At 41.1% G+C, this 19,709-nt stretch overlaps 1 protein-coding gene across 1 annotated transcript in view; it reads left to right on the forward strand.

Annotated features, from left to right (window-relative positions):
* Positions 1–19,709, forward strand: part of LOC308083427 (dynein axonemal heavy chain 11) — a gene marked incomplete at both ends in the record, with an annotated part of 121,990 nt that overhangs the window by 80,977 nt on the left and 21,304 nt on the right. The window contains 8 exons of the mRNA XM_080425742.1: positions 2,724–2,959; positions 4,974–5,096; positions 10,315–10,519; positions 11,639–11,803; positions 13,194–13,334; positions 14,781–14,951; positions 17,926–18,048; positions 19,320–19,513. Coding sequence (XP_080281868.1) covers positions 2,724–2,959; positions 4,974–5,096; positions 10,315–10,519; positions 11,639–11,803; positions 13,194–13,334; positions 14,781–14,951; positions 17,926–18,048; positions 19,320–19,513 — 1,358 coding nt within the window. The remainder of the gene's footprint in view (positions 1–2,723; positions 2,960–4,973; positions 5,097–10,314; positions 10,520–11,638; positions 11,804–13,193; positions 13,335–14,780; positions 14,952–17,925; positions 18,049–19,319; positions 19,514–19,709) is intronic.

Below are 19,709 nucleotides of genomic sequence, written 5' to 3' on the forward strand. Positions count from 1 at the left end.
TTTATTGCCCTGACTTTCTTCCAGAACATAATATTAAAGATGAGCTGAAATGGTAGTTTGAGAGCAGACCACCGTCTTGCCATGCGACCACGACCTCTCATTTTGGGAATTGACGAGTGTCCTACCACTAAAGGGATTAAAAATGTAAAATAAATACAAATAAACTAACTTTAAAAATACATCATCTGTAAGGGATGGCAGCAATGTGTGTTGACACCCTCTAGTGTCTGGCATAATGAATCCTATAGCTCTGTGTGGAACATTTGATTACAGGTGCATATGATGAGATTATTGGTTAAACCGGTTACTATCTACTGATGTCATCAGGCATTACACTACATTTTGGTTTAGGAATTAATTAAGAGACTTTTGATATCATAATAATGCACAAAAAAATGGAATTAACTGGAGATATGCTGTAAAAAGGTGAAAAACATATTTCTTCATTTCTGCTTGCTGTTAAAGCCCATCCCCCCCTTCTCCCACACACACACACACACACACACACACACACACACACACACACACACACACACACACACACACACACATTTATTTTTTCTAGAGAGAATTCTCTTTTTCACGCGAGTCTTGTGAAAAAATGTTGATGCATCTGTTTTTGAGGCCAGATCCTGGCATGCTGCACCAGAGCCTGAAAAAGTCAAGTGAAAACACATTGGCACAGGCTGGGAGCTGTTTAGAGGGTGCCGTCCTGCCCCTCTATACTGCATGTACAAACATTTACCATAGCATCTGTGCATTGGAACCAAACACACTGCCTGCAGAGCACATAGTGTGGGGACATCCTCCCCTTAGTGTGTGTGTGTGTGTGTGTGTGTGTGCGCGTGTGCGTGTGCGTCTACTTGTATTAACCCATTAAGACCTGAGGCAGATTAAAAAAATGTTTTCTAAATCCTAACGCTTTAAAAAATATATATATTGAAAGATTTGCACAAATTTTCACGATTTTACAAAAATAGCAGATCTACAAGCTCATAGAGCTTGTAGATCTGCTATTTTTGAATAGCCAAAGAAATCTTAAAATGACACAGACGCGTCCCCGGTCTTAATGGGTTAATATACTTGTGAGGGCCAAATGCCCCCACAAGAATATAGTAGAATTTGAGAAATAAACAGTGTGAGGACATTTTTGGCAGGTCCTCGCAAGATAAATTGTTGTTTTATTGTTAAAATATCTTTTTAGAATTAAGCTTACGTTTGGGAAAAGATTCAGGTTGTGGTTATAGATAGGATTAGACATGTACTGGTGAGTTGGCGTTAGAGTTATTCCTGTTTTAATCATAATAATAAGAATAATATATTATTTTTAACTTAACATTTTTACAAATCATGAAGTGCTACAGGGTTTAAAAACAATGTCATAAAAAACGTAATCTCAAAACAAAAAAAACATGGGCAACAACATAAGACCCTAGAAAGTAGATTAAAACAAATTAATCCGTTCAATCCGGGAACGCATATACTACTACAGTCATTTTAGATTTTAGATTTTAAGTTATGTTTAGGGATTATAGATAGAGGTATACCTGATGTATCCTTAGTTGCGCGCTGGTGTCGTGCAGCCGACAAATAGCAGATCTACAAGCTCACAACACGTCGCAGTGCTTATGGTAAATATGGTATAAAAAAATATATACAAATTGTATGGCTTTTTTTTCTCAGAGTAGTTTGAAATGTCTTTCATGTTCTCCCCTTCCCTCCACATCGTTATGGTTGTTGTTCCTCCTCCTTTTTCAAAGAAAATGTAAATAAACATAGGCTATATGGTAATTAGAAAAATGCTAATAAGCCAAACATGCCTTAATACATTATAATTGCCCTCTATAAATAAAATGTAAAACACCTTCAATATTTTATTTATTTTAGAAATTGTTCTTTGATCTTTTACTGAAGCGGGACAACACCCGTCGCAGGTTGATGATGTCATGTGTCCATGTGTGGTCCAGCCCATATGGAATGTATGGAATACATGTGCTAATAAAACATTGTTATGTTTTTAATTGATGTTCATATTAACTTAATTAAGGAAGTATTAAGTCGTTTTTTTTATTAGGACATGCTAATAACATTCCATAAGGCTGGACTCTATTGAGTGAAAGATGAACTATTTCTGAAATAAATAAAATATTTAAGGTGTTTTTCATTTGAAATCTTAGATATAGAGGGCAATTATAATGTATTAAGGCATATAAGGCTTATTAGCCAGGGATCCTTTTCAATATCTTTATTAATTACATTTTAACAGGTCAGAGCCCCCTTCCCCTTCCTCTTCCTCTTTCTCTTCCCCTTCCCCTTCGTTATGGTTGTAATTTGTCTTCCTTTTTCAAAGAAAAATCAAATATTAAACAAACATTTTGATGTCTTCACCAGTGTTGCCAGATTCTGTGAGAGAAACAAGCAACCAGGTCTAGGAAAACCAGCCCAATACAAGCGACTATGGGCCACATGCGCACACTTTAACATATGCATCAGCTATTTGAAAATAGCAGATCTACAAGCTCACAACGCGTCGCATCGCGACGCGTTGTGAGCTTGTAGATCGGCTATTTTCAAATAAAATCGTGCGGGGAAATTATAATAAACAGATCTGGCAACCCTGGTCCTCACAAGTATAGTAATACAAACTGTGTGTGTGTGTGTGTGTACGCGTGTGTGTGTGTGTGTGTGTATGTGTGTGTGTGTGTGTGTGTGTGCGTTCCAAGGTCCCCATAGCCCTGACAGAAGGCCTGGACCCGGTGCTGGTGCTTGCAGATGCCGCCACAGTGGCGGGCTGGCACAACCAGGGCCTGCCAAACGATAGGGTGTCCACGGAGAACGCCGCCATCCTGACCACCAGCGAGCGCTGGCCGCTGGTGGTGGACCCGCAGCAGCAGGCCGCCAAGTGGATCCGCGAGCGCTGCGGGCCGGAGCTGAGGGTCGTGACGCTCGGCCAGAAAGGGTGAGAACTTGAACCCCCTCCTCGACCGACCTATCTGTCTGCCAGTCAGTCACGTGTTAACCCATTAAGACCTGGAACTGCGTCATTTTTTTATTTGAGCTAAAAAGCATTATTTTACATGTTGGGCTATTAAAAAATAGCAGATATACAAGCTCATAGCGCGGCACCGAGTGCCGCGCTACGAGCTTGTATATCTGCTATTTTTGAAAAATCGTGAAAATGTGTGAAAATCTTTGAATATATATTTTTAAAGCGAATTTTTTTTACTCAAATCTTTGCTTCTGGGGGGTCCCTGGAACAAAATATTTTGATGGGGGTCCGCGGCCAAATACATATAATTTTGGGGGTCCTTGACATGAAAAAGTTTGAGCACCACTGATATAGAAACATCGGTTTTTCAGAAAACTGTTGATTTAGGAGACATGTAGAATCGGCTTCAGGTCTCAATGGGTTAATTACTAAAAGGGCCTGACGGTTAACCCGTTAAGACCGGCAACGCATCTGTGTCATGTTTAGGTTTCTTTGGGCTATTCAAAAATAGCAGATATACAAGCTTGGAGATCTGCTATTTATTTATTTTTATCATGAAAATGTGTGCAAATCTTTGAATATATATGTTTTTAAAGCGAACATTTGTTAAGTCAAATCTTTGCTTCTGGGGATTCTATGTCTTCTAAATCCGAACAGTTTTTTTTAAAAAAAACGTATGTTGCTATAATCAGTGGTTCTCAAACTTTTTCATGTCAAGGACCCCCAAAAGTATATGTATTTGGCCGCGGACCCCCATCTCAAAATATTTTGTTCCAGGGACCCCCCAGAAGCAAAGATTTGAGTTAAAAATGTTCGCTTTAAAAAATATATATATTCAAATATTTGCACAAATTTTCATATTTTTTTTTTAATAGCAGATCTACAAGCTCATATAGCGCGGCACTCGGTGCCGCGCTATATGAGCTTGTAGATCTGCTATTTTTGAATAGCCAAAGTATACAATAACGGTTAAAGTGGTTACACAGATGCGTTCCCGGTCTTAAAGGGTTAAAATGTCATTTAGATAGCATATAATTAGACAGATGTCAGGTTCATTTGTTGACCTATTATCTATAGTTTGTATAGTTTTTAGTTGTTGTATACAGTATGTACAGATTTTATTTTATTTTATATTATACTGTTTTGACCAGGGGTCTTCAACAGGGGGTCCAGGACCCCTAGGGGGTCCTCAAAGCTACTGTAGGGGGTCCGCCAAATCTTTTTGAGATTGAGATTATTATTATTTTTTTTACATTAACCACTTGAACCCTAAAATTCCTTTTCTGAGGGGAACATTAGCCAAAAATAGCAGATCTACAAGCTCACAACCCCTCGCACGAGTCGCACTGCAAAAAAAAGTTTAAGCTGAAACACAATTATACAATATAGAGGGGGTCCCTGCTTCATCTCTCTCTCAGCTAGGGGGTCCTTCCTTGGCCTGAAAAACGTTGAAGACCCCTGGTTTAGACTGATGATAGGTTCTTGGTTTACCTATGATCCTAGATTACAATTTCTATGAATTTGATGTATTACCTTGTGTTTACCTTGCTTACTGTAAATCACTCTGGATTAACTCATTAATGGGAACTTATCTGTGTCATTTTAAGATTCCTTTGGCTATTCAAAAATAGCAGATCTACAAGCTCATAGCACAGCACTCGGTGCCGCGCTATGAGCTTGTAGAAAAAGCTTGTAGAAAAATCGTGACATTTTTTTTTAAACTGTTTGGATTTAGAAAACATTTTTAGAATCGGCCTCAGGTCTTAATGGGTTAAGAGCGTCTGCTAAATGCCTAAATTGTGATATTTATATTATTTAGAAAGATTTAGCCTCTTTCACTTTCACCATAAACATAAAATAAAAAATGTGTGTGTACAAATGTGTGTGTAGGTATCTGGATGTGATTGACATTGTGTTGTTGGTCCATTGTGTTTGTGTGTGTGTGTGTGTGTGTTTGTGTGTGTGTGTGTGTGTGTGTGTGTAGGTATCTGGATGTGATAGAGAGAGCGTTGGCGTGCGGTGAAACCGTTCTGCTGGAGAACCTCACAGAGAAGATGGATCCCGTTCTGGAGCCGCTGCTCGCCAGGAACACCATCAAGAGAGGAAGGTCAGTGGTGACTTTAACAAACAACAACATGTCATTGTCAAAACCACTTAAACCATATATCGTGTTTTTTCTTAAATTAATGATCTACTTGATCATACTACAGCGTCACACAAAATCGTCAAAAATAGCAGACAAGCTTTCGCACCACGTTTTGAGCTTGTACTATCTGCTACTTTTGCTAGTTGAATCCTGAAAAGTAACAGTTCTGAACATATGAAGTTTCCACCTGACAGAGACCATACTTAGTTAACTGGAGTTGCCCAGGTCCTTTTTTACTTTTTCCCCTCTACACAACATATCTTGCTCACCAAAAATAGCCGATCTACTGTATATTTTTTGCCGAATGTTCACCCCAGAATAAGGACGCTACAGGGATTCACATGGTTTTACAAAGGCTCAAACGAAACATCAAGCCACACAGCAAAATCAGAAGTTTTACTCTTAGCTTACTCTAATAGTGGGAAAAAACGTACGGGAAAAATAAAACGTTTTCTTCCACTTTGGGCAGTTAAACTACACACTGATTTTTTTGTCATTGTTCAGCCTGTGGAGGAAGCGCTACCCTCCACCGCCATGAACGCTGCTTTGCTTTGCAAAGATTAACCCATTAAGACCGGGAACGCATCTGTGTCATTTTAAGATTTATTTTGCTTTTTTTTTTTTTTACTCCGATCTGTGCTTCTGGGGGTCCCTGGAACAACATATTTTGAGATGGGGGTCTGCAGCCAAATACATATAATTTCGGGGGTCCTTGACTACCGCGGACCCAGATCTCAAAATATTTTGTTCCAGGGACCCCCAGAAGCAAAAGTTTGAGTTACAAATGTTCGCTTTAAAAATATATACTGTATATTCAAAGATTTGCAAAAAAAAATCAGGATTTTTCAAAAAAAATTGCAGATGTACAAGCTCATAGCGCGGCACTCGCTACCAAAGAAATAAAAAAATGACACAGATGCGTTCCCCGGATCGAATGGGTTAAATTTAGCGTGAGGTTTCTAAATCAATGCACGTTTTATACTTTACAATCCCTTGTTGATACACACGCGTCGATAGGCTCACAAACACGCCTGAGACAATGGCAGCAGCCACACGGTTCGGATCTCTGGCTGCGGTCTGGCGTTGAAACACCCGCCGCCGAGAGAGAGACATGACTGAACGCATTCTGATCGCCCCACTCCCTGCCTTTTACAGATGGATTTGTAGTTGGCCGCGCACCGAATCCCCGAGGGCCAGCGTATATCGATCGGCTCCCTCTCAGCGAACCGGTGATAGATGTATATTTGCGTGCTCATATTCTTTATGTGTGATGAATATTGAACAGGCCGGGGGCCAGGCCGGCTCGGCCCGCGTCAGTGTGAAGGAGCTCCTGAATTGTGGGCAGCCGCGACGCTACTCGCGTGTTAGGGGGCCATACATCTCTCTCTCTCTCTCTCTCTCTCTCTCTCTCTCTCTCTCTCTCTCTCTCTCTCTCTCTCTCCCACAAGAAGAGGGGGGGGGGGCTAGACAACAACGCACACTAAGCCATTCAATCCGGGAACGCATCTGTGTCATTTTTTAAGATTTATTTGGGCTATATAAAAATAACAGATCTACAAGCTCATAGCGCGGCACCGAGTGCCGCGCTATGAGCTTTTAGATCTGCTATTTTTGAAGAATCGTGAACATTTTTGCAAATATTTGAATATATATATATATATATATATATCTTTAAGCGATTTTTCTCTTTAACTCAAATCTTTGCTTCTGGGGATTCTACAAATGTCTTCTAAATCCTAACAGTTTTTTGAAAAAAAAACTTATGTTGCTATAATATCAGTGGTTCTCAAACTTTTCACATGTCAAGGACCCCCAAAATTATATGTATTTGGATGTATTTGGCCGCCAAAATATTTTTTTCCAGGGACCCCCCCCCAGAAGCAAATATTGGAGTTCAAAATGTTTGCTTTAAATATATATATATATATATATACATATATATATATATTCAAAGATTTATACAAAATTCTTCACGATTTTTCAAAAGAAATAGCAGCTCACAGCGCGGCACTCGGTGCAGCGCTGTGAGCTTGTAGATCTGCTTTTCTTTTTGAATAGCCAAAGAAATCTAAAAAAATGATGCGTTCCCGGTCTTAATGGACTAAACTCAACGGTCCTTTATCATTATCGCTAAGCTTTGATTTGAGCCACGGAGCCTTTGGCAGGGTGGAGTGTGCATGGTACACGATGTGTCAGCATTTCTCTACGTTTGATCTATTCAGAAATACTGTAGAATAATGAATGACGGTTTGAAAGACACAATCTTATACTGTAGATGCTCCGACCGTGAAGGGAATCCCTTTTTCAAGACGACACACGGATTGGCTGTTGTTTATTTATTTGACTTTGAAGTGTTAAATGCCAGTTGTGGAAAAAGTTGTTAACATTTCTTACTTAAGTAAAAGCATCAATTATACAGTATTGTAGAAGGACTCTGTTACAAGTAAAAGTCCGGAATTCAATGTTGACTTTGTAAAAGTACAAAAGTATTGGTATCAAAATGTAGTTAAAGTACCAAAAGTAAAAGTACTAAATGTTTGAAAATAGCAGATCTACAAGCTCACAACGCGTCGCATCGTGTGAGCTTGTAGATCGGCTATTTTCAAATAGCCTATGTATAAAATAGGGCTAAAGTGGTTAATGTATGTTAAAATATAATCATTTATACCTGCAAAGTAACTACCTCTGAGATGTAGCCTAGTGGAGTAGAAGTAAAAGTAACAATTGGAGATACTCCAGTAAAGTAAAAGTACCTAAAAATGTTACTTAAGTACAGTGCTTGAGTAAATGTACTTAGTTACTTTCCGCCACTGCCCCTGGGGGACCCCAGTCAACAAAGTCCATAGGGTTTTAAGGGGTTAAAGTGACCATCTGCATCTTCAGAGAAGCTGCGACCCAACGACCATGATAGATTCATTCCAGGAGCGCTGCCATGCTGGCCGTGCTGTGATTATCCATGTTCAATTACCCAGGAATTATTATCCATGTTCAATTACCCAGGAATTACCCTGAACAAGCATATCACCATCCCGCAAAGTTCCATGAAATGGATATTAACCTCGGAACAAATAGAAGAATGAAACGACCGCGTATCGACAGCCTCATCCCTCCAAAACGTCTTAACGTCTCTCTTCCTTCTGATCCCTGCGGCCGGCCGTATAGCGGCGGGAATAATATCGAACATCTCGGCATTCAGGAGTCTTTTTTTTTTCTTTCTTCTTCTTCATCGAGCTTCCTTCTTTCTTTCTTTCTCTCTCCCGAAGTCCCTGTCTGTCGTAACGATCCATCACGGCAAATCTGATTATAAGTTTATCCCTTGCAGATGACCCGCACACTTGTTTCTGCCGGTGATTAATACAAGCTGCTGGGGCGGCCCGTGATGGATCTGCCGGGGCTCCACAGCTGAAGTTCATTAATAATTGGAATGTTGCAGAGTGTGAAGTAATGAATACTAATTATTCCTTTCATGGCTGACGGAAGACTACAAGACAATCCATCAGCGCGGACTTTAATTTGGTGGAGTAATGGTTCTATCAATACTACATTAATTCCTCGGTGCTTGTGTGAAGATATAGAGTTGAACCGGACCCAGGCCATCATGAGGAAAACCTGGTCAGTAAAAAAAATTGGGGGCTCGTCTGACATCCAGGGGGGGGTAATTAGAGAAAAATGAAAAGCCACCAGGTTCGTCAAGCCGCTGCTAATTTAATTGAAATGCAGGAGCAGATAACTATTGGCTGCCGTTACGCGGATATAATATTTCTCATTTTGTTCGGGATTATTTGTGTGTAGTTAGATTTGGATCCAGAGGGATATATCTGTCTCATTCTCTCTCAAAGTGAAAATGTGGGAAAGTTTTGAGTTGAAGTCGAGTGTCAGGCTACGTTCACACTTGCAGACCAAATGGGATTTTTTGGGCCTTATCCAGACTGTAATCTGATTGGTTTTAAACCAAGGGTCTCCTGTACTCTATATTGTATAAAATTGTCTTTCAGATTAAACTTTTTTTTTTTACTTCTACAAGCTTTTTTTGGCTAAAGTTCTCCTCAGAATCGCGATGCTAGGGTTCAAGTGGTTAATGTAAAAAAGAAAAATCATATCACACAAAGATTTGGCGGGCCCCCCCTTTAGTAACTCTGAGGACCCCCTAGGGGTCCCGGACCCCCTGTTAAAGACCCCTGACTTAAACCACAGCATGTACAAACCTGCAATAAAGTGTAAAAAACTAAGAGAGAGAGAGGAAGGTCATCCACAGATGGTTTTCACAAAACATCATTGTCAAACCTAATGCACTTAAACCCTATATATACTTAATTAACTGGAGTCCCCCAGGGGTCTGTACTTACATGTATAGTCGGCTCCTTTTTTCCCCTCCACACGTGACACAACACATCTCTTGCTCACAAAAAAAAACGATCTGTAAGCCTAATTTCAGCGACAATCGCCTAATTTCAATTGCCTAATTTCAGCGACAACTTTTACAATAACAGAAGACTGAAAAGACACTAGTAAAGAGCCCTGAGGGACTCTGCTCAACCATATGGGGTTTCACTCTTTCACTGCTAGAATGAATAAATAAATAAATCAATCACCCACTGCCAACGATTTTTCGATTTTCTTACCTTTTCAAGTAGTTACAGAATATTTATCTCCAGTATGATCGATCCCCTGATGATTGTTAATCAGGGGGAGGGGTTTCACTGTGCTTCCACGAAAAAAAGTCATCGCGACCTCCCGTCCGCTTGTTATAGGCCGTTGAAAATAGCATGTCTCGCCAAGAAATACATAGTAAAACACAGGAGGCGAGATACAGGCGATTTCCCAAATACGTTAACCAGGAAGTGATTGGACCAGTACATCTTGGGATCACGTGATCTCCTGGTTCTGCGCGCATCTGGGGATGAAATGTGTTAGCGAAGAGCGCCATCTAGTGGAAACACCAACACAAAAACAAAAACATATAGTAACTGTTTTTTTGGGAATGGGATTTGAACCACATTCCTAGGTGGTTTGAAATGTGATTCAGATTTGATTTCTAAAGATTTGCCTCAGTCTGGAAACTACTCCAACACTCATACTTATACCTATAGATTTATACTGAGTCATGATGGTGTTGCTGGCTGCAAATGGCTGATCTACAAGCTCACAGCTATATGGTATGTATTGTCCTTCAACACAGGTACATTCGTCTCGGGGGGAAGGAGTGCGAATACAACAGCAGCTTCCGGCTCATCCTCCACACCAAACAGGCCAACCCCCATTTCCCCCCCGAGCTCCAGGCCCAGACCACCCTCATCAACTTCACAGTGACCCCTGCTGGCCTGGAGGAGCAGCTGCTTGGTCAGGTGGTGACCTGGGAGAGACCCGACCTGGAGGCTCTCAAGGTACCAAAAAAAGAAAGAAGATTCGTGCTCTACATTAGCCTCCTTCCCAGCCTATTCTCACCTCTGAGGAGAGAAACCTGGCAACGACCTAATGCAGAGAATGCCTATCGGGGCGGGACTTGCGTCATTATGTACTTCAACTGGAAACTGTCATTTTAGACCAATCACAACACTTTGTTTTACGCACAGAGAATGTAAAATAGATCTGTAAAGCCTCAACGTGTACTTGGGCGGTACTTCCCAAGCACTCAGCCGGCTAGGTCCTACCCAGTGTGACTCTACGTCAAACACTGAACATCAAAGTCATTTGCTCCTACAGTACCTTCAAGTCAAGTATCCTTCATACAGTACTTCTGTGCAGTTATAAACTAGAGGTGTAACGATATAGTAACTGCATCGAAAAATCGTTTTGAATTTCCAACGATCTACTATATCGATATGCAAACAGCAAAATATCGTATCGTTTGACTTTGTATCGTATCGAATCGTTTTGCAATGCAAATAATCGTATCGAATTGTATTGCAATGCAAATAATCAATTTGATCAATACTAAGTACTTTTAAGAAGAAAAAAGAGAAAGAGGGGTTTATATCCAGTATCCAGGTATTTATTTTTCACACAGAATTTTTGGATAAATAAATAGTTACTATATCGATTTTGAATCATTGAATCGAATCGTATCGTTCTAAATTAACCTGTCCTGTATCGTTCATGTATCGTATCGACTAAATCACTGAATCGAAACGTATCGTATCGTTCTAAATGAACCTGTATCGTTCATGTATCGTATCGACAACCAAGTATCGATTCGTGATACGTATCGAATCGTTGTTAAAACGTATCGTTACACCCCTATTATATACCCTTTAAAAAAACACAGGCGACTGCGTCTTTCTAGCAGTAGCCCCAATGTTTTGTTTTTCCCCCCAGATGGAACTGACCATAACACTGGTGATGTGTGTGTTAATGTGCTCCAGATGGAACTGACCATAACACTGGTGATGTGTGTGTTAATGTGCTCCAGATGGAACTGACCATAACACTGGTGATGTGTGTGTTAATGTGCTCCAGATGGAACTGACCATAACACTGGTGATGTGTGTGTTAATGTGCTCCAGATGGAACTGACCACGCAGCAGAACCGCTTCAAGATCCAGCTGAAGGTTCTGGAGGACGAGCTGCTGGGCCGCCTGTCTGCGGCTCAGGGACACTTCCTGGGGGACATGGACCTGGTGGAGCAACTGGAGACCGCCAAGACCACGGCCAACACCATCCACCACAAGGTACTGTACACCTAGACCACCTCTAAGAGCATCCACCACAAGGTACTGTACACCTAGACCACCTCTAAGAGCATCCACCACAAGGTACTGTACACCTAGACCACCTCTAAGACCATCCACCACAAGGTACTGTACACCTAGACCACCTCTAAGAGCATCCACCACAAGGTACTGTACACCTAGACCACCATAAGACCATCCACCACAAGGTACTGTACACCTGTCCCACCTCTAAGAGCATCCACCACAAGGTACTGTACACCTAGACCACCTCTAAGACCATCCACCACAAGGTACTGTACACCTAGACCACCTCTAAGACCATCCACCACAAGGTACTGTACACCTAGACCACCTCTAAGAGCATCCACCACAAGGTACTGTACACCTAGACCCCCTCTAAGACCATCCACCACAAGGTACTGTACACCTAGACCACCTCTAAGACCATCCACCACAAGGTACTGTACACCTAGACCACCATAAGACCATCCACCACAAGGTACTGTACACCTAGACCACCTCTAAGAGCATCCACCACAAGGTACTGTACACCTGTCCCACCTCTAAGAGCATCCACCACAAGGTACACACATTCAGGGAACTATCAATTACTGTTGCCAGATTTTGCCAGAAATTAGCAACCAGGTCTATGAAACCAGCCCAAAAGAAGCGACTAGGCCATATTATGAGCACTTTAAACACACATATTGGGCTATTTAAAAATAGCTGATCCATAAGCTTAGGTTTGAGAACCACTGGTTTAAACAACATTTAGGAAGCAGCCCAAATAAGCAACTACACTTTAGAAGCAAGGCCAAAAAACCACAACCCACGACTACCAATATTTACAAGCAACTTTACAGAAAAACAAGCCCAAAGTCGCAAGTATAATAAGCAGACATGGCAACACTGCTATCCATTATCTTCTTAGCGTGCTTTTTCAGTCAATTAATTAATTGAGAGGCGCAGGTTTTTTTTATATATATATATATTTCTTTCAATGTTTTAATTGATAGGGCAGAAACTTCTTTATATCCATATTTGATATTTTGTATTTCGTAAATTAACGCCCATACTTGATCATCATACCACAGCGTCACACAAAAGCATAAAAAGTAGCAGATCCACAAGCTCGAAACCGTGCCGCGTTTTGAGCTTGTGGATCTGCTACTTTTGATTTGAATCCTGAAAAGTTTGGACATATGAGGTTTCCACCCTCAGAGGGACGCTATGTGTAATGGCAGAGTTCTGGAGCATTATGTGCTTAAGGATATGTGTAATGACAGAGAGTTCTGGAATCTGGAGCGTGACTGCTGGGCGGCTAATGGCTCATCTTTTTTTTCTCTCTCTCTCTCCTCTCCCGTCGCGACCGCAACGCAAAACACAGGTGGCGGAGGCCAGGGCCAACGAGACAGAGATCAACGAGGCTCGCGAGCTCTACCGCCCCGCGGCGCAGCGAGCCTCCATGCTCTACTTCATCATCAACCAGCTCAGCGTCATCAACCCCATGTACCAGTTCTCCCTCAAGGTGACACACCTGCTCCGTCTCACCCACAACAACACAGCTGTGTCCAGCAGTACTGAACACTCACCAGTAGTATTGAATACTTAGAATATGAAGACTTAGTAATATTATCGTTATCGTTGGACACGATTTTGTCCACGATTCCATGCTGTATTGATGTTGGTACCATCATAGGAGAGATAACAGGCAAAATGTTGATCAAAATAAGAATTCTTTAATTAAGTAATTACAGATGTTTAACAATAATTTAACTTGTAAAATGAAAACAAATGGATCTATAAGGGTCCATTTGGTTGCCAACTCTCCATCATTTAGCTTGGGACCACCTGGAACCCCCGCTTTTGATGGTCAAAATCCGTAAACACATAATATAGATAATATATATTTGTTGTAAGATATTTATTTGGGGATTTTCTGCCTTTACTTAAGCAATATTACACGAGAGGGTGTGCTTTACCGTCATTATTAGCACGCCTGTGATGCGGTCAGGAACGAGGCGAAGCCGAGTTCCGCCGCGATCACATAAGTGCTAATAATGTAAGGTAAAGCACACCCTCGAGTGTAATATTGCGATTATACAACAGTTACCAACAAAACACATCCAAATGTATTCATATTGTGGGGCAATTCATAATAAAAAAAATTCGCTTATCCGTTTCCCTGTAAAGAGAAGAGTTTATTTGACTGAGACAAAATAGTCCCTGTAACAGCGCAGCACTCTCAGTCATCGTCTCATCAACACAGCTGATTCCAGAGTAGGCTATATGCTCCGTCGTACGATCGTGTTACGTGGCCAAAATAACTGATCTACAAGCTCACAACGCGTCAAGATGGCGATGCGTTGTGAACTTGTAGATCGGCTATTTTTGCCGTGCGATACCTTCGTACGATAAAGTATAACATACACTGGACTGTTAACGAAATGGGAGTAATTTGACTTTAACACAGGAGGATATTTATACAGTATGGATGTTACCATTGAAATAAAGCACACTTTTTTCCAGTTATTCCTTTTATTATAGGATTTTAGGCGATTTAGTGTGCTCTCTTCTAACCATTGATCAACCGTAAGTCCACCAAATAAGTCAAAATTAACAACATAGTCCATTTTGCGTAGCTGTTTGTTCTCCGGTGGCGGCGGTGGGTACTGTCTGTTTGTTTTCCTACGGTGGGACAGCGTGACTTCACAGCACAGCTGTGCGCTATATGGTCTAATCAGGTGCGGACTTTGAAGCACGGCTAGAAAGCTATTTCAGCCAATCAGATTGCTTGGTCGGAACTACCTGTTGTATAATATAGTATATATAGTACATTTTTGTAGTAACTTAACTTTGATGCTTATGGTAAAATGTTTACACTTTCACAATTAAATTAGCTGCAATCTGTATGTGTGTGTTGCGCGCGTGTGTGCGTGTGCGCGTGTGCTGTGCGTGTGTGTGTGTGTCACAGACCTTCAACAGCGTGTTCCACAAGGCCGTGCGGCGAGCGGCGTGGGACGATGACGTGAGGACCAGGGTGCTCACCCTGACGGAGGCCATCACCCACTCAGTGTTCCTGTACACCAGCCAGGGCCTGTTCCAGAGAGACAAGCTCACCTTCCTGTCTCACATCGCCTTCCAGGTGAGGGGGGGGACGAGGGCCACAGCCTCAGAGGTGTGGCCCCTCTGTCATCCCCATCAATCAGAGCACTTTTTTTGCCTCCATATTAGCTGCAATTAACCCGTTCAATCCGGTGAACGTATCTCTGTCATTTTAGACGTCTTTGGCTATAAAATAATAGCATATAAGCTCCGAGTGCTGCACTATGAGCTTGTAGATCTGCTATTTTCTTTTTAAATCGTGAAAATGTGTGCAAAAAAATATATGTAAAACTTTGAATATTTATATATTTTTAAAGCAAACATTTTAACTGAAATGTTTGCTTCTGTTTTGAAAAAAACGTATATTGCTATTATATTCTCAAATATGTTCTCATGTTCTCAAACTTTTTTCATGTCAAGGACCTCCCAAAATTATTTGTCTACCAAAATATTTTGTTCCAGGGACCCCCCAGAAGCAAAGATTTGAGTTAAAAATGTTCGCTCTAAAAAATAATATTCAAAGATTTGCACATATTTTCCAATTGTTTTCAAAAAATTGCATATCTACAAGCTTGTAGAGCTTGTAGATATGCTATTTTTTGATTAGCCAAATACATCTAAAATGACACAGATGCGTTCCCGGTCTGAAGGGGTTAAAAGCAGTCAGCAGGACCATACGCTGCTATCGATTAGCCCTCAACACCTGGCTCCAGGCGGACAAGGGGGAGGCGGCCTGTGACAGGTGGGAGGTGGCTTCTGATGGCATAATGCAAGTGTCTGTCATGGCAGCAGCTGTTTTATTTGAAGTGACAGAGCTCCTTCCTTCGTCCATATATCCTTGTCTCACACAAACACTCATTGAGGTGGATATTTCCCGGTTGATGAGTCCGACCTCCTCTTCCTCTCAGAGTTAGACTTTTTAAAACAAGCTGAATGATTGAAAAGTAGTGGATGTAACGAGCGCTGATCACATGGTGTAAAAACAACACTCCTCACATCAACATCCTCTTTCGCAGTCAGGGCTCCCATGCTTTTTTCGCCCTTGAATAGCCAAAGTATAAAATATGGTTAAAGTGGTTAAAATGATTGTGACGCTATATATTAACTAATTTTGTCACTGTCTTCCTTTAAATCACTTCTAAAAACCTACTTTTATGTTAAAGGAATATTTCACTTTAAAAAAAAATGTGTTTGGTCATTTTATCGTCTACTCAGGCTTTTGTGAACACCCCATACAGTTTTAAGTTGCTTGATTCAGTTTGTAGACATTTGATATTCATTTTTATCAGACACGCCACCTTCCTATACAAATGATTGTATAACTTATGTGGGGCGGCAGTGGCTCAGGGGTAGAGTGGCCGGGTTTTGTGTGAACTGGAAAACCGCAAGGTTCCCAATTCGATCCCGGGCTGGGGCGCTCCCCCAGAGTTAGTGTCGAAGTGTCCTTGAGCAAGACGCTGAACCCCTAATTGCTCCCGATGAGCAGGTTGGTGCCTTGCATGGTTTCCTCCGCCATCGGAGTGTGAATGTGAATGGGTGAATGTAATGCACAATCTATGTAAAAGTGCTTTGGATAAAAAGCGCTATATAAATGCACCATTTACCATTTATAACTTAAAACTCAATTTTTAACTTGTTAGATTCATCAAAAACACCCGTCCTTGGTTCTGGTGACTCATCCTGCCCTCCTATTACGTGAGGGGCTGTGTTTTTGTTGCCAGACCCAAGGCGGCATACACAGGCTGACATGTTATGTGAAGTCCGGCTTATAAAAGTCTGTCCCCCTTTCGTCCATACATGGGCACAGACACAGGCTGACACGTCATGTGAAGTCCGGCTTAGCCGTGACGTAGTGCTCTGATCTTAGTACTTATTCCGGGTCTGGCAGAACCAGGTCTCCTGGTCTTGTTTCAATTACATTTTTTATTTATTTGATTCGGTTTTTTTATTCTATTTAATTGTTTTCATTTTCCAAAAAAAATATTAAAAATAAATGAAAAAGGTAATTGAAAAACACACGGTCTCCTCACATATTAGAAGGATAATATCAGTCACCAGAACCAAGGACGGGTGTTTCCGATTAATCTAACATGGTTAGGAACTGTGTCATTTTTTTATTTGAGCTAAAAAGCATTATTTTACACTTTGGGCTATTCAAAAATAGCAGATCTACAAGCTCATAGCGCGGCACCGAGTGCCGCGCTACGAGCTTGTAGATCTGCTATTTTTGAAAAATCGTGAAAATGTGTGCAAATCTTTGAAAATATATATATTTTTAAAGCGAACATTTTTAACTAAAATCTTTGCTTCTGGGGGGTCCCTGGAACAAGATATTTTGATGTGGGTCCGCGGCCAAATACATATAATTTTGGGGGTCCTTGACATGAAAAAGATTGAGCACCACTGATATAGAAACATACGTTTTTCAGAATACTGTTGAGATTTAGGAGACCTGTAGAATCGGCTTCAGGTCTCAATGGGTTAAAAACTGTCCGGGGTGCTCCCTAAAGCCTGAGTAGATGATAAAATTACCCCATTTAAAAAAAAAAGTGAAATATCCCTTTAAGGCCTTTTCCTAATGGTTTTGCATTTTTTCAGTTATTGTGTTATCAGTTTTTAATTGGTCGGTCTTCTCTGTTATTTTTGTTCTAATTATGTTACCCATTGATTTTATGTATGCTGTTTTAACCCATTAATACCTGGAACGCATCTGTGTCACTTTAGACGTCTTTGGCTATTCAAAAATAGCAGATCTACAAGCTCATAGCGCGGCACCGAGTGCCGCGCTATGAACTTGTAGATCTGCTATTTTTGAAAAATCGTGAAAAAAAAATGTTTAGATTTTTTTCCAAAAACTGTTAGGATTTCGATTTTTTTAAAGAATCGCCTCAGGTCTTAAAGGGTTAAGCTGTATGGTTATTATGCTGCTCTTTTTATCTGTAAAGCGCTTTGTAACCTTGTTTGGAAAAGCGCTATATAAATACATTCATTATCATCATTATCGTTATCCTCAGGTGCTCCTGAAACAGGGCTCGATTGACGGCCAGGAGCTTGACTTTCTGCTGCGTTTCCCTGTGGAGCCTTGCAGAGCCAGCCCGGTGGCCTTCCTGTCCCCACAGGCCTGGGGAGCCATCAAGGTACCGTTACTGAATGAATGTCATACCCCAGAGGTGGAAAAAGTACTCAAATGTTTTACTTAACCCTTTAAGACCTGAGGCGATTCTTAAAGGGGTAGTTCACCCCCCAAATAACTTTTTTTCTATTGATTACTCACCCCATGGAGCCTTGAATTCATGGATATTTATTTGTTTTTGTCGCATTCCTTCCTTTATTATTTGATTATAATAAATTTAGCCCCATTGATTCCGGTAGGAGACACAAATGCATTTGTGTCTCCTACCGGAATCAATGGGGACACATTTATTATAATCAAATTATTGGCTTAGGAATGTGACAAAAACAAAAAAAAATCTATGAATTCAAGGCTCCAGATGGTCAGTAATCAATAGAAAAAAAGTTATTTTGGGGGTGAACTACCCCTTTAAAATGTTTTTTAAATCCTAACAGATTTTTGAAAAAAAATCAAAAAAAAAAAATCAAGATTTTTCAAAAATAGCAGATCTACAAGTTCATAGCGCGGCACTCGGTGCCGCGCTATGAGCTTGTATATCTGCTATTTTTGAATAGCCTAAAGAAATCTAAAAGTGACACAGATGCGTCCCAGGTCTTAGTGGGTTAAGTAAAAGTTTCAATACTGCAATATAGAAATACTCTGTTACAAGTAAAAGTCCGGAATTCAAAATGTACTTGTTTTTTTTCGGGTGGGTTTGTTAATTTTTTGGGGGGTTAATTCGGTTATTTTGGTTAATTTGGTTCAAAAAGTTGAAACATGAAGTGTCAGAGGTAATTTTGTCTTTCTATTTAAGGGAAAATCAAGGTTGACCAGTAGAAGTGAAGTTTGTCTTCTCCACATTCTGAAAAGTTGATCAGGTTTCGAGATGGGTCCCCCCACCTCGCGCTCGCGGTGGTCGCGAGGTGAGGGGGACTGGATTGGATTTGGTTTTGGGTTTTTTTGGGGCCTGACTGAATAGTGGGGGGACACAGTGTCTTTTAAGTAAACAAGCGCCAGCGCCACTGACTTGAGTAAAAGTACAAAAGTATAGGCATCAAAATGTACTTAAAATACCAAAAGTAAAAGTACTCATTGTGCAGAATGTCCCATTTCAAGTTCTCAAATGTATACAAATCTTTTGAAAATAGCAGATCTACGAGCTCACAATGCGTCGCATCGCGACGCATTGTGAGCTTGTAGATCGGCTATTTTCAAATGGCCAAAATGTATATAGGGCTGAAGTGGTTAATGTGGTGAGGAGGTTCCATCATGACGTGTGTTTGTCTGAATATATAGACCATATCTACGCTGGAGGAGCTGAGCGGCCTGGACAGAGACATGGAGAGCTCCCCGAAACGCTGGAGGAAGGTGGTTGAGTCCGAGTGTCCCGAGAGGGAGAGGCTTCCCCAGGAGTGGAAGAACCTCAGCTCCCTCCACAAGCTCATCGTCCTCAGAGCTCTGAGGCCTGACAGGATGACGTACTCCCTCAGGCATGGGCGACCTTTCAACCTTTATTAACATTGGTTCTCAAAGTGGGGTCCCGGGACCCCCAAGGGGTCCTTGGGGTGGGTTGTGCCAGGGGGTCCCCAGCAAAATGTGTTAATATAGCATCACAATCATTTTAACCACTTTAACCATATTTTATGCTTTAGGCTATTAAAAAATAGCAGATATACAAGCTCATAG

Source organism: Gymnoscopelus braueri, assembly GCF_963280865.1.
Source record: "Gymnoscopelus braueri genome assembly, chromosome: 4".
NCBI classification, from domain to species: Eukaryota; Metazoa; Chordata; class Actinopteri; order Myctophiformes; family Myctophidae; genus Gymnoscopelus; species Gymnoscopelus braueri.